This window comes from Rana temporaria, chromosome 2, assembly GCF_905171775.1.
Source record: "Rana temporaria chromosome 2, aRanTem1.1, whole genome shotgun sequence".
In the NCBI taxonomy this organism is placed as follows: Eukaryota; Metazoa; Chordata; class Amphibia; order Anura; family Ranidae; genus Rana; species Rana temporaria.
The window spans coordinates 381,251,711-381,263,794 of record NC_053490.1 but is presented as its reverse complement, the minus strand read 5'-3'; the positions used below and the strand labels follow the sequence as shown (position 1 = coordinate 381,263,794).

Below are 12,084 nucleotides of genomic sequence, written 5' to 3'. Positions count from 1 at the left end.
CCAAATTCCGACCATCAAAAACGTGGTGATGTACAACACGACGACGAGCCTAGAAAAATGAAGTTCGATGCTTCCGAGCATGCGTAGAATTGTTTCTGTGTATGCGTGTTTTTTTCTCCCTCGGAGTTCCATACAGACGAACGGAATTTCCGATGTTCTCTTTCTAACGAAAAACTCAGATGGGGCATACACACGGTCGGAATATCCGATGAAAAAATTCTGTCAGACATTTTCCATCGGAAATTCCGATCGTGTATACGAGGCATAACTGTAAAGTACCTCTTCAAGCCCCAGAGGTCCCAATTCCGGGTCTGCAGGAGATGGCACACCCACAATGCAATACGCATCATAAAAAGGAGTGATGCCACTACTGAACTTTGGGCTTGGTTGGAGAGTGACTACGCTATATTTATGCTCAATGATCTGTAAAAAGTCAGAACTCGCACAATGGCACAGCAGACACTAAAGATTTTAACTGCAGGAACTATATGAGGTTTATTAACCATTAAAAAAATAAAATCTTTAGTAAATCACCCCTTAACCACTTTCCTGCCCAGGACAATTTTCAGCTGTCAGCTCTGTCGCACTTTAAATTGCGCGGTCATGCAACACTGCACTCAAACTAAATTTTGTATCATTTTCTTCCAACAAATAGAGCTTTATTTTGGTGGCAATTGATCACCTCTGGGGTTTTTATTTTCTGCTAAACAAACTATAAAATACCTAAATTAGTTTTGGTTATAAAAAAAAAAATTATCCTTCACCGACAGGCACCAATAATGTGGCACTGATATGCAGCACTAATGGGTACTGATAGGTGGCACTGATGGGCACAGACAGGCAGCTGTGATGGGCACAGGTAGGCAGCTGTGATGGGCACAGGCAGGCAGCTGTGATGGGCACAGGCAGGCGGTACCGGTTGGAACTGATGAGGTATTGACAGGTGTTACTGTAGGGCACTGATTGGCACTGTGATGGGCACCTACAGCCGTTTATGATGGGGTAGTGACTGGCTGCTGATGGGCACCTTTTTGGCAGCTGTGGTGGCACATCCAATGGGGCTGTGCTGATAATCAACGTGAGGATTATCAGCACAGACCCTCCCTCTGACACACAGCACCTCCGATTGCCGAGTGACGCCCAGTCAGGATAATGTCAAAAAGTCAAAAATGTTCTTCATAATTTTAGACCAATATGTATTCTGCTACATGTTTTTGGTAAAAAAAAATCCCAATGTTTATATTTAGATCGGTTTGCACAAAAGTTATAGCGTTTACGAACTGGTATATTTTCATTTACCATATTTTTTCGCTCCATAAGAAGCACCCCCAAAAAATGGGGGGAAATGTCTGTGTACTGATCAGACACCCCCCCCCCCTACCCGTCGTGTTAGACCCTGTACACACTACAGGCGGTCCCCTAGTCACAAACATCCGACTTACAAACGGAGGGAGACAACAGGAAATCTACCCCTAGGAAGGGAAATTCACTCCTGTAAGAGTTATGGGGGAAAAAAATCTAATTGTCATTGGGACAGAAAATTAGGTGAACAGGTGCACCGACAGTAAAATAAATGTTACAGGGGTGATATCCAAAAAGCTTAAAAAAAATATTTTGGCTTGAGCTACACTTAAAAAATGTACCTCTTCCGACCTACAAATTCAACTTAAGAACAAACCCCCATCGTGTTTGTAACCCGGGGACCACCTGTATTCAATTTTCTGCAGATTTTTGTCTTCAGATTTACCAAAACCATCGAGTACAAGGGCCTGCCTGATTGCATACAGATTGAAACTCCTAAAGTTTGACCTCATATTATATGTTTTTGGTAAATCTAATAGTGTGTATGGGGGGTCTTAGAATAATGGCGCTTCCTGGCAGGGGTCTAGGTGCCAAAACATGGGGGTGTCAGTGAGGTCGCTCTGTGGGTGACACCATCCTGAGAGCGACAAGAGCCCTGGCTACTCCCTTTGGTATATTTTTTTTCATCTGGAACACCCCAGGCACCATGGCCTGGTCCAGTCTGTCACCTCCTCCCACCGGCAGCCACTGCTGCAAACTGTGTCCCCAGTCCTCCGGACCTTCCTAGCTGCTGCCCATCCAAGTGTATCTGGGGCGGAGAGCCAGCCAGCTGCCCGCTGGCAGAGGGGGTTGTGCATTGTAATGGTAGTGTCCTGTGTGAGGCGAGTTTATATAGGCAGATTTGGTCTCTGCCCAACGATCGGCGGGTACTGAAGGACATTGGGTACCCTGCACCCGCCGATCGGCTTCCTCTGTGTGAAATCACCTACCCGGAAGTGTCAGATTACGTATTTTTACGTGATCTGGCGCACAGTTGGCGCCCTGTAGCAGTAAAACTGCTATAGGGCGGACCTTAAAGTGGAGTTTCCATCCCAAAATGTTTTTTTCATTATTGTGCTCATTAGACCTAAAAAAAATAAAAACTTTTTACTCATCTGGAAATGCCTGTTGCTATGCGGTCCCACGAAATCTGCCTTTGGAATCACCTAGGATCCCGACATCTCCCTCTAATGCTCCTGGGAAATGTGTGTCATAATTTCCCAGGATGCAGTGTGCTACCCAATTATCACTCCACATCCAAGACTTCCAGGAAGTAAGTGCTTGTGGGCTTCACAATGCCCACAAGCAAAATGACAACGGTGTGGACATAGTTTTATAAACTATCTTTTTTGAATAACTATGCGGAGCGGCGGCGGATTGTAAAATAGTAAGTGACCGGATTTATATTATAAAAACGCATGATGAAAGGACATACATTTAAAAAATGCCAATTGTGGTTGGACCCCGCTTTAAAAGTGGTCAAACGTCACCATGCTGCAGCCTCTTCTGGTGAGATTTGACGTACTCTACATTCTCCCTGAACCTTCAGCGCCCGCATGGTGTCACTCCCTATATTACTGAAGGTGGGAAAGGTAAGCCTATTATCTAACTTTTTTTTCCATGCAAAAGGGGTTTATTTTTTAGTTTAGCAAGGAGAGTGGGGCCACAAACATAAGCAAACCATGCTTGGAGTGAAAAGTTTGCTTTAAGGCTGGGTTCACACTACTACACTACTTTCATCCTACTTTGCTCTGTGTTCAATGTTTCCCTATGAGAGCGTCTTGTAGCGTCCTACACAAGTCGGTCCGACTTTGAAAATGCTCCCTGTACTACTTTTGGTCCTACATTGATCCTACTTCAGGCCCATTGAATATCATTGAAGTCGGACCAAAGTAGTATCCTGTTCATGAAAGTAGGATGGATGTAGGACCAATGTAGGATAAATGTAGGACCAATGTAGCAGAGCAAAGTAGGATGAAAGTAGTGTAGTAGTGTGAACCCAGCCTAATGGCCCGTACACACGATCCGACTATCGTACGACGGATCGTACGACTTTTTTCGCTTAATAGTCGCAAGTAAAGTGAAATAGGTTATTAAAGTCACGAAAATTCTCGTACGACCGAAAAAAATAATCGGAAGTGATGTCATGTGTTGTAATGTATTTGTATTGTATTGTCGGACGACAACTGTACTGACTAAACGAAAATCGTACGATCTTACATCGTACGAGAAAAATTTTCGTGCATGTCCGATCGAAAAATATCGGATGAACGGTCGTGATCGGCTCTCGAAAGTAGTGTACACACGATCCAAAAATCGTACGATTCTTCATCGGACGATCGTTTTCGTCCGATATTCGGATCGTGTGTACGGGCCATAAGGCTGGGTTCACACTACTACACTACTTTCATCCTACTTTGCTCTGTGTTCAATGTTTCCCTATGAGAGCGTCTTGTAGCGTCCTACACAAGTCGGTCCGACTTTGAAAATGCTCCCTGTACTACTTTTGGTCCTACATTGATCCTACTTCAGGCCCATTGAATATCATTGAAGTCGGACCAAAGTAGCATCCTGTTCATGAAAGTAGGATGGATGTAGGACCAATGTAGGATAAATGTAGGACCAATGTAGCAGAGCAAAGTAGGATGAAAGTAGTGTAGTAGTGTGAACCCAGCCTAATGGCCCGTACACACGATCCGACTATCGTACGACGGATCGTACGACTTTTTTCGCTTAATAGTCGCAAGTAAAGTGAAATAGGTTATTAAAGTCACGAAAATTCTCGTACGACCGAAAAAAATAATCGGAAGTGATGTCATGTGTTGTAATGTATTTGTATTGTATTGTCGGACGACAACTGTACTGACTAAACGAAAATCGTACGATCTTACATCGTACGAGAAAAATTTTCGTGCATGTCCGATCGAAAAATATCGGATGAACGGTCGTGATCGGCTCTCGAAAGTAGTGTACACACGATCCGAAAATCGTACGATTCTTCATCGGACGATCGTTTTCGTCCGATATTCGGATCGTGTGTACGGGCCATAAGGCTGGGTTCACACTACTACACTACTTTCATCCTACTTTGCTCTGTGTTCAATGTTTCCCTATGAGAGCGTCTTGTAGCGTCCTACACAAGTCGGTCCGACTTTGAAAATGCTCCCTGTACTACTTTTGGTCCTACATTGATCCTACTTCAGGCCCATTGAATATCATTGAAGTCGGACCAAAGTAGCATCCTGTTCATGAAAGTAGGATGGATGTAGGACCAATGTAGGATAAATGTAGGACCAATGTAGCAGAGCAAAGTAGGATGAAAGTAGTGTAGTAGTGTGAACCCAGCCTAATGGCCCGTACACACGATCCGACTATCGTACGACGGATCGTACGACTTTTTTCGCTTAATAGTCGCAAGTAAAGTGAAATAGGTTATTAAAGTCACGAAAATTCTCGTACGACCGAAAAAAATAATCGGAAGTGATGTCATGTGTTGTAATGTATTTGTATTGTATTGTCGGACGACAACTGTACTGACTAAACGAAAATCGTACGATCTTACATCGTACGAGAAAAATTTTCGTGCATGTCCGATCGAAAAATATCGGATGAACGGTCGTGATCGGCTCTCGAAAGTAGTGTACACACGATCCGAAAATCGTACGATTCTTCATCGGACGATCGTTTTCGTCCGATATTCGGATCGTGTGTACGGGCCATAAGGCTGGGTTCACACTACTACACTACTTTCATCCTACTTTGCTCTGTGTTCAATGTTTCCCTATGAGAGCGTCTTGTAGCGTCCTACACAAGTCGGTCCGACTTTGAAAATGCTCCCTGTACTACTTTTGGTCCTACATTGATCCTACTTCAGGCCCATTGAATATCATTGAAGTCGGACCAAAGTAGCATCCTGTTCATGAAAGTAGGATGGATGTAGGACCAATGTAGGATAAATGTAGGACCAATGTAGCAGAGCAAAGTAGGATGAAAGTAGTGTAGTAGTGTGAACCCAGCCTCAATGTGCATTACAGATTGTACAATACAGCAAAGCTGCAAACTTATTGAAGACTCATTAAGGACATATTCACACCAGGTGTGGTAGGACTGTATTGGGCAGTTACTCCAGCACAGTCCTATCCCAAGGCAAGTCAAAAGGCCTCACCTCTTTCCTGGCCAGTTCACACCACGCTGGTGTGTGGAGAAAAAAAAAAAAAAAAAGTATGGCAGTACTAGTTTTAGCACAGCCGCGGGTCCCCAGGGCCCTTTTTTTGACACTCCCCCCGCCTCTCAATTTGCGGCGGCAGCACCCTCCAGTTCTCTGCTCCAGGGTGCCCATGCCTGAAGCTGTGTAAGGGGCCTCAAAATTCCTGATGGCGGCCCTGTCTATACCCAGCATGCAGGATCATCAAATATGCTGCGATTACATATATACTGGCTTATTCAAAAAACAGCACAAGAAAAAGGGTGCCAAGCATGGACAAATCGGTGCACTTAGTGAGTGTGCTGCAAAGAATTGTTAACTAATAATTATAAGGGGTACATTTTGTTATTTACCAAATACAGGTTCCAAATTCTAAGTGTAAACCCTTTTCAAACATGTCATATAAACACAGGACCACCACTGAAATGACTTCTCTATGCTACATGAAGCATTTTACTTTACTCACATTTTATATCCAATGTAAAAGGATACCTAATATCGTTCTCCAAAGCTGGATGCTTTACAACACAAGTTATGTTTCTTCTTCTTGCAAATCTTGTTGGGACCAGCTTGTATTGGCTTAGGACTGTGACCGTTTTGTTTGCAAAGGTTGTAGAATTCACCTCTGCTTTCCCAAGAGCCTCTTCCCAGCTCACCTCTGCAGCAGGTTTTCCTGTGGCAGCTGTACAGATGGCTGCTACAGTCTCATTTGCACCATCCATTAGAGAATCGGGGCCTTTAGTTATACTCACAGTTGGTTCAACTAAAAAAAAAGAAACAAATATGTGTTAAACAATGCAAACCGACGCTACACTTACAGTTTTCCGTAAAGTCAAATCTGTCCATGTAAAGTTTTAGCAAGGCAGTCAGAATAATGGTGGCCCTGGAAAAGAGAATCCCTGTCTCCATACCTCACATTTAGACCCCTTTCACACTGGGGCGTTTTTCATGTGCTTCAGCGTTAAAAAAAAGCGCCTGTAAAGCACCTGAAAGAAGCTGCATCTGCAATCCCAATGTGAAAGCCTGAGTACTTTCACACTGAGGCGCTGCGCTGGCAGGGCGTCAAAAATGTCCTACAAGCAGCTTCTCCGGAGCGCTTTAGAAGCGGTGAATACAGCGCCTAAAGCCCCCTTCCCATTGAGGGAGCTTTTTTTTTAACACCAAAGCGCCTGAAAAACGCCCCAGTTTGAAATGGGTCTTAGTGGCGCTTTACCATCGTTTTTCGGGCGCTGGCAGTGTGAAAGGGCTCTGAAAGCACTCGGCTTTCACATTGGGATTGCAGATGAGGCTTCTTTCAGGCGCTTTACAGGCTTTTTTTTTTTTTTAACGCCAAAGCACCTGAAAAATGCCCCAGTGTGAAATGGGTCTCAGGCCAGCGAAAAAAAAAAATGTATTGCATTCCCCAAATGTCTTATTCCATACCAGGCCAATTCTGGTACTTCGCTCCTTAATGTAAAAATCAAATTATTTTTGCTAGAAAATTACTCGGAACCCCCAAACATTATATATATTTTTTAGCAGACACCCTAGAGAATAAAGTGGCGGTCATTGCAACTTTTTATCTCACACGGTATGCGTGCATTAATGTTTCAAACGCCATTTTTTTGGAAAAAAACAGTTTCATGAATTAAAAAAACAACAAAAAACAGTAAAGTTGGCCCAATTGTTTTGTATAATGTGAAAGATGAGGTTACGCCGAGTAAATAGATACCCAACTTGTCACGCTTTAAAATTGCGCACACTCATGGAATGGCGCCAAACTTCGGTACTTAAAAGTCTCCATATGCAACGCTTTAATTTTTTTTACAGGTTACCAGTTTAGAGTTACAGAGGAGGTCTAGTGCTAGAATTATTGTACGCGCTCTAACGCACGCGGCGATACCTTACATGTGTGGTTTAAACACTGTTTACATATGTGGGCGGGACTTGGGTTTGTGTTCGCCTCTGAGAGCGAGCTACCGGGGACAAGGGCGTTTAAATTGTTTTTTTGTTTTTTTACCTAATTTTTTTTATTTTTACACTTTTATTTTTTTGATCACTTTTATTCCTATTACAAGGAATGTAAACATCCCTTGTAATAGGAATGGAAAGCATGAGATCGGGATTTTTTTTTTTTTGCTGATCTTATGCGGACACCTGCGATTGCAGCTTTGTTTACTTCCGGGTACCCGGGCGTGATGTCATAACCCATTTGAGAAAAGCAGCAGGAGCCATTGGCTCTTGCCAAATGCAGTGAAGAAGTGGGGAGCGGGCCTAAGTCCTGTTGTATAAGCCCGGCTCCATAGACACACAGGTCGGGAGCACGCAGACTACGTTTCTTCCCATAGCAAGTGGCTGGCTATGGTGGACATAAAGAGGAGGAGCCAAGATCACTGCCCAGAAGAGGAAGATCGGGGTCACACTGTGCAATACTACTGCACAGAGCAGGTAAGTATAATATGTTTGTTATTTTAATTTAACCGTTTACAGACCGGAAAATTTACCCCCTTAATGACTAGGCAATTTTTTGCGATACAGCTTTCTTTTGGTAGTATTTTTTTTTGCGCTATAAACCAAAAAATAAGAGCGACAATTGAAAAAAAAAAAAAGACAATTTTTTTTTTACTTTTTGCTATAATAAATACCACCAAAATGTTATTTTTTTTTTTTTTTTAATTCTTCACCAGTTTAGGCCAATATGTATTCTTCAAACATTTTGGGGGGAAAAAAAGCAATAAGCATATATTGATTGGTTTGTGCAAAATTTATAGCGTCTACAAACTATGGGAAAGATTAATGGAGTTTTTATTATATCATTTTTTTTACTAGTAATAGCGGGGATCTGCGATTTTTAGCGGTACTGCGACGGACAGCGGACACTTTTGACACATTTTTGGGACCATTGCTATATCAATCAATCATCAATCATGCTATAAAAATGCACCGATTACTGTGTAAATGTCACTGGCAGGGAAGGGGTTAACACTAGGGGGCAATCAAAGAGTTAAATGTGTTCCCTTGTGAGTGTTTCTTACTGTGGGGGGGTTGGGACCGACTAGGGGAGGAGACATATTGCTGTTCGTAATTACTACAAACAGCAGATTTGTCTCTTCTCCCCTGTCATTATACAGACACACACAAATCCCTGGGTGGCCGGCGTGCGCCTGCTATGGCTCTTAAAAGGGGCCAACATACCGGTATTTAGCCGCTGCAGGAGGAAAACAGAGGAGGCCGATTTTCTTCCCATAGCAAAAGCAATAATTCTGGGGCCAACATTCACTGTTCACTCTAAACTGATGCGCTGTAAAGGCTTTTAAAAGTGTCGCCAATGGACAATTTTAGGTACCATCGTTTTTCGTTGTTTCACAGGAATATGCAAATTGGTTTAACAATGGGGCTGAAAAGCCCCCTATATGATAGCATAGTAAGTATTAAAGTGGATGTAAACCCGAATTTTTTTTTTTTTTATGTCACAATGTATAGTATAATATTTCCTATCATCTGTGCCCAGTCTTGCCACACAGAGTTAATCCAGCTCTGAGCAATCCTCTTATTATTCAGTGAAATAAAACGGACTTCCAGAGAAAAACCTTAGTCCGTTCCGCCTCCTTGCTGTAAGTGACAGGCTATTTACATATGTCATGCACTAGCCTGGAGACAGGCATTACTTTTTTAATTCCCACCCCCACTCCTTTTCTGAAGTCACGTGGTTACTTTTCTGTATTTTGACTGGATATTAGTGATCACAGCAGAATTTAGTGTAAGGAATACACAGGAAGAAATGCATGTTGACAAAGGGAGTGTAAAGGTGGGTGGGGAGTCTACTGACATCACGACTGCACCCACAGAGCTCCAGACAACAGATCCACCCACAGAATCTGCAGTTTTTATAACAGACAGAGGGGAGATATTTGACAGGTAAGGATATATGCAGGGAGACATCTATATCCTTATAGATCAGCACTATGTCAGTAGTTTAGAAAGGATGAGAGTGGGTTTACATCCACCTTAGGGAATTTTGCACTTGACTGAGCAGTGTCTGTGAAGGCTTCGGGTTCATACGTCACAGGGGAGATCAGCGAACAGTTGCTCGCTGATCTCCCACCACTAATAGTATATATATATATCAGGGGTCGACAAATTTGCTTGGAATCTAGGAGCCAGCTAAAAAAGTTATGAGTCAGAAAACGCACCCCGTCCCTACGAGTTTGCGCGCAGAAGCGAACACATATGTGAGCAGCGCCCGCATATGTAAACGGTGTTCAAACCACACGTGAGGTATCGCCGCGATTGGTAGAGCGAGAGCAATAATTCTTGCCCTAGACCTCCTCTGTAACTCAAAACATGCAACCTGTAGATTTTTTTTAAACGTCGCCTATGGAGATTTTAAAGGGTAAAAGTTTGTCGTTATTCCACGAGCGGACGCAATTTTGAAGCGTGACATGTTGGGTATGAATTTACTCGGCGTAACTTTATCTTTCATAATCTTAAAAAAAATGTGGATAACTTTACTGTTGTCTTATTTTTTTAATTAAAAAAGTGTAATTTTTTCCCAAAAAAGTGCGCTTGTAAGACCGCTGCGCAAATACGGCGTGACAGAAAGTATTGCAACGATTGCCATTTTATTCTCTAGGGTGTAAGGATAAAAAATATATATAATGTTTGGGGGTTCTAATTAGAGGGAAGAAGATGGCAGTGAAAAATGACATTAGAATTGCTGTTTAACTTGTAATGCTTAACTTGTAATACCAACGGCTCACCACCAGATGGCGCCAGCTCACAAGAATTTTTTTTATTTTTTTTTGCCCACCTTCCAAGCCAAGTCGCCAGGACACCATTTCTAGTCGCCATGGCGACCTGGCGCCCGGGATTTGTCGATCCCTGATATATATATATATATTATATACACACACACTTTGGTTACTGCACACCACTGCTCAGCGCGGAGGGTTGGTAAAGCACGTGCAAAGTTCAGTAATCCACAGCATCTAAATATCCTACATTAAGCAAGGCAAGTCTGGCGGCTTGCCGTGGGTTACTTGCTGTGTATCATCACTGCTGTTTGCAATGCCTTGTTAAAGAAATTTGTTAGCTTTAAACCAAATATGTCCACCAGTATTAAGCACTGCTTGCTCTTGCTTCTGTATACATGATATCTAGTAAATCACGGCTCAGCAAGGTCATTATTTCTTAAACTGGCTTCAGAGAACACCTGGCAGAAACATCAAAAGCACTGAGCAGGTGGAAAATTCCTGCTCTAATGATGTTCATTAATTCTGCCTATTACTGCTTAAAGAAGTTTTATTTCAAACTATGGCAGAAAACAATATATTACACCTAGTGATGATCTGCACAAAATATGCCCGAAAATGTACAAAAAACAGGGGAGTTCACCTGTGCGCAGCCCTCAGTATCCAAGGACAAGGGAAAAGTAGGAAGCTATTTGGAAAATTCTCTCCTTGCTCTACAGCGACCGGATTTCCCTCCAGTCAACATCCCGTGTTTAAAATAAACACATTAAGCTTTCTACTATTTCCTGCTCAATAGCGCTGAATGCAACACTACCCTCTCAAAGCTATTTATGGCGCCTGCCAATCCAAACTTACAGTAATAAAAACCAGAGTGTTAGATTTTCCACAATAAGGAAAAGTGCTAATGCTGGGGTGGCAAGACTTTGAAATGTACAGAAGGGCACCTGTCACGACCAAGGACAAGTTCTAAACAAAAAAATATGCTAGATGAGATAATATGGAATAAGCCAACGGCATTATCAGAACTTTCAATAAAATTAAAGAATCTTCAATTATATTGCAGACATATACAGTAAACCTTGGTTTAAGAGCATAATTTGTTCCAGAAACATGCTTGTAATCCAAAGCACTTGTATATCAAAGCATTTTTTTTTTTACAGGATATAAAAGAGAATAGAGGCACCTCTAAGTGTAGCAATGAGTTGCTAAATGTTGTACCTTCATTAAATGTAACCATATTGCTACACTTAGGCTCCATGCACACTGAAGCTGATAAACTGCAGTTTTTTGGCGTTTTGGATTTTTTTTTTTAAAGCCCATAAACTGAACTCTATGTTAGCCTATGCACACCTGGACGTTTTTTAGTGTTAATGAGCTTTGGAGTTTATTGGCTTTTTTCTGAACGCCCGAAATTTGCGTTCAAAGTGCCATTTTTTGTCGGAAAATAATGCAAAAAAAACGCAAAACGCTGAAAACCGCTTAAAAACGCCCAAAAACGCCGGTGCCAGCGTTTTATTAATCCACTGAAAGAAAAAAAAGAAAGCTACACTGAAAAACGCTGATTAAAGCTATTGCAAAAACGCTAAAAAACTTTAAAAGGCTCCCTGCAAAGCTACTGGCGTTTTTTTATAGCTTTTATCAGCTTCAGTGTGCATGGAGCCTTAGAGGCTCCTCTCCTTTTTTTATACTCAGTTGTGACATGACGCTACTCTTAGATCAAGACATCGCTTGTATATCAAGGCAAAATTCATGAAAACATTTTGCTCGTCTTGCAAAACGCTCTCAAACCAAGTTACTCTCAAACCAAGG

The 12,084-nt window shown here is 42.2% G+C and overlaps 1 protein-coding gene across 3 annotated transcripts in view; it reads right to left on the bottom strand.

Annotated features, from left to right (window-relative positions):
- NECTIN3 (nectin cell adhesion molecule 3) overlaps positions 1-12,084 on the bottom strand; it is a 160,494-nt gene that overhangs the window by 77,172 nt on the left and 71,238 nt on the right. For all 3 annotated transcript variants that reach the window (XM_040337860.1, XM_040337861.1, XM_040337859.1), the window contains exon 3: positions 6,012-6,308. In XM_040337860.1, coding sequence (XP_040193794.1) covers positions 6,012-6,308 — 297 coding nt within the window. The remainder of the gene's footprint in view (positions 1-6,011; positions 6,309-12,084) is intronic.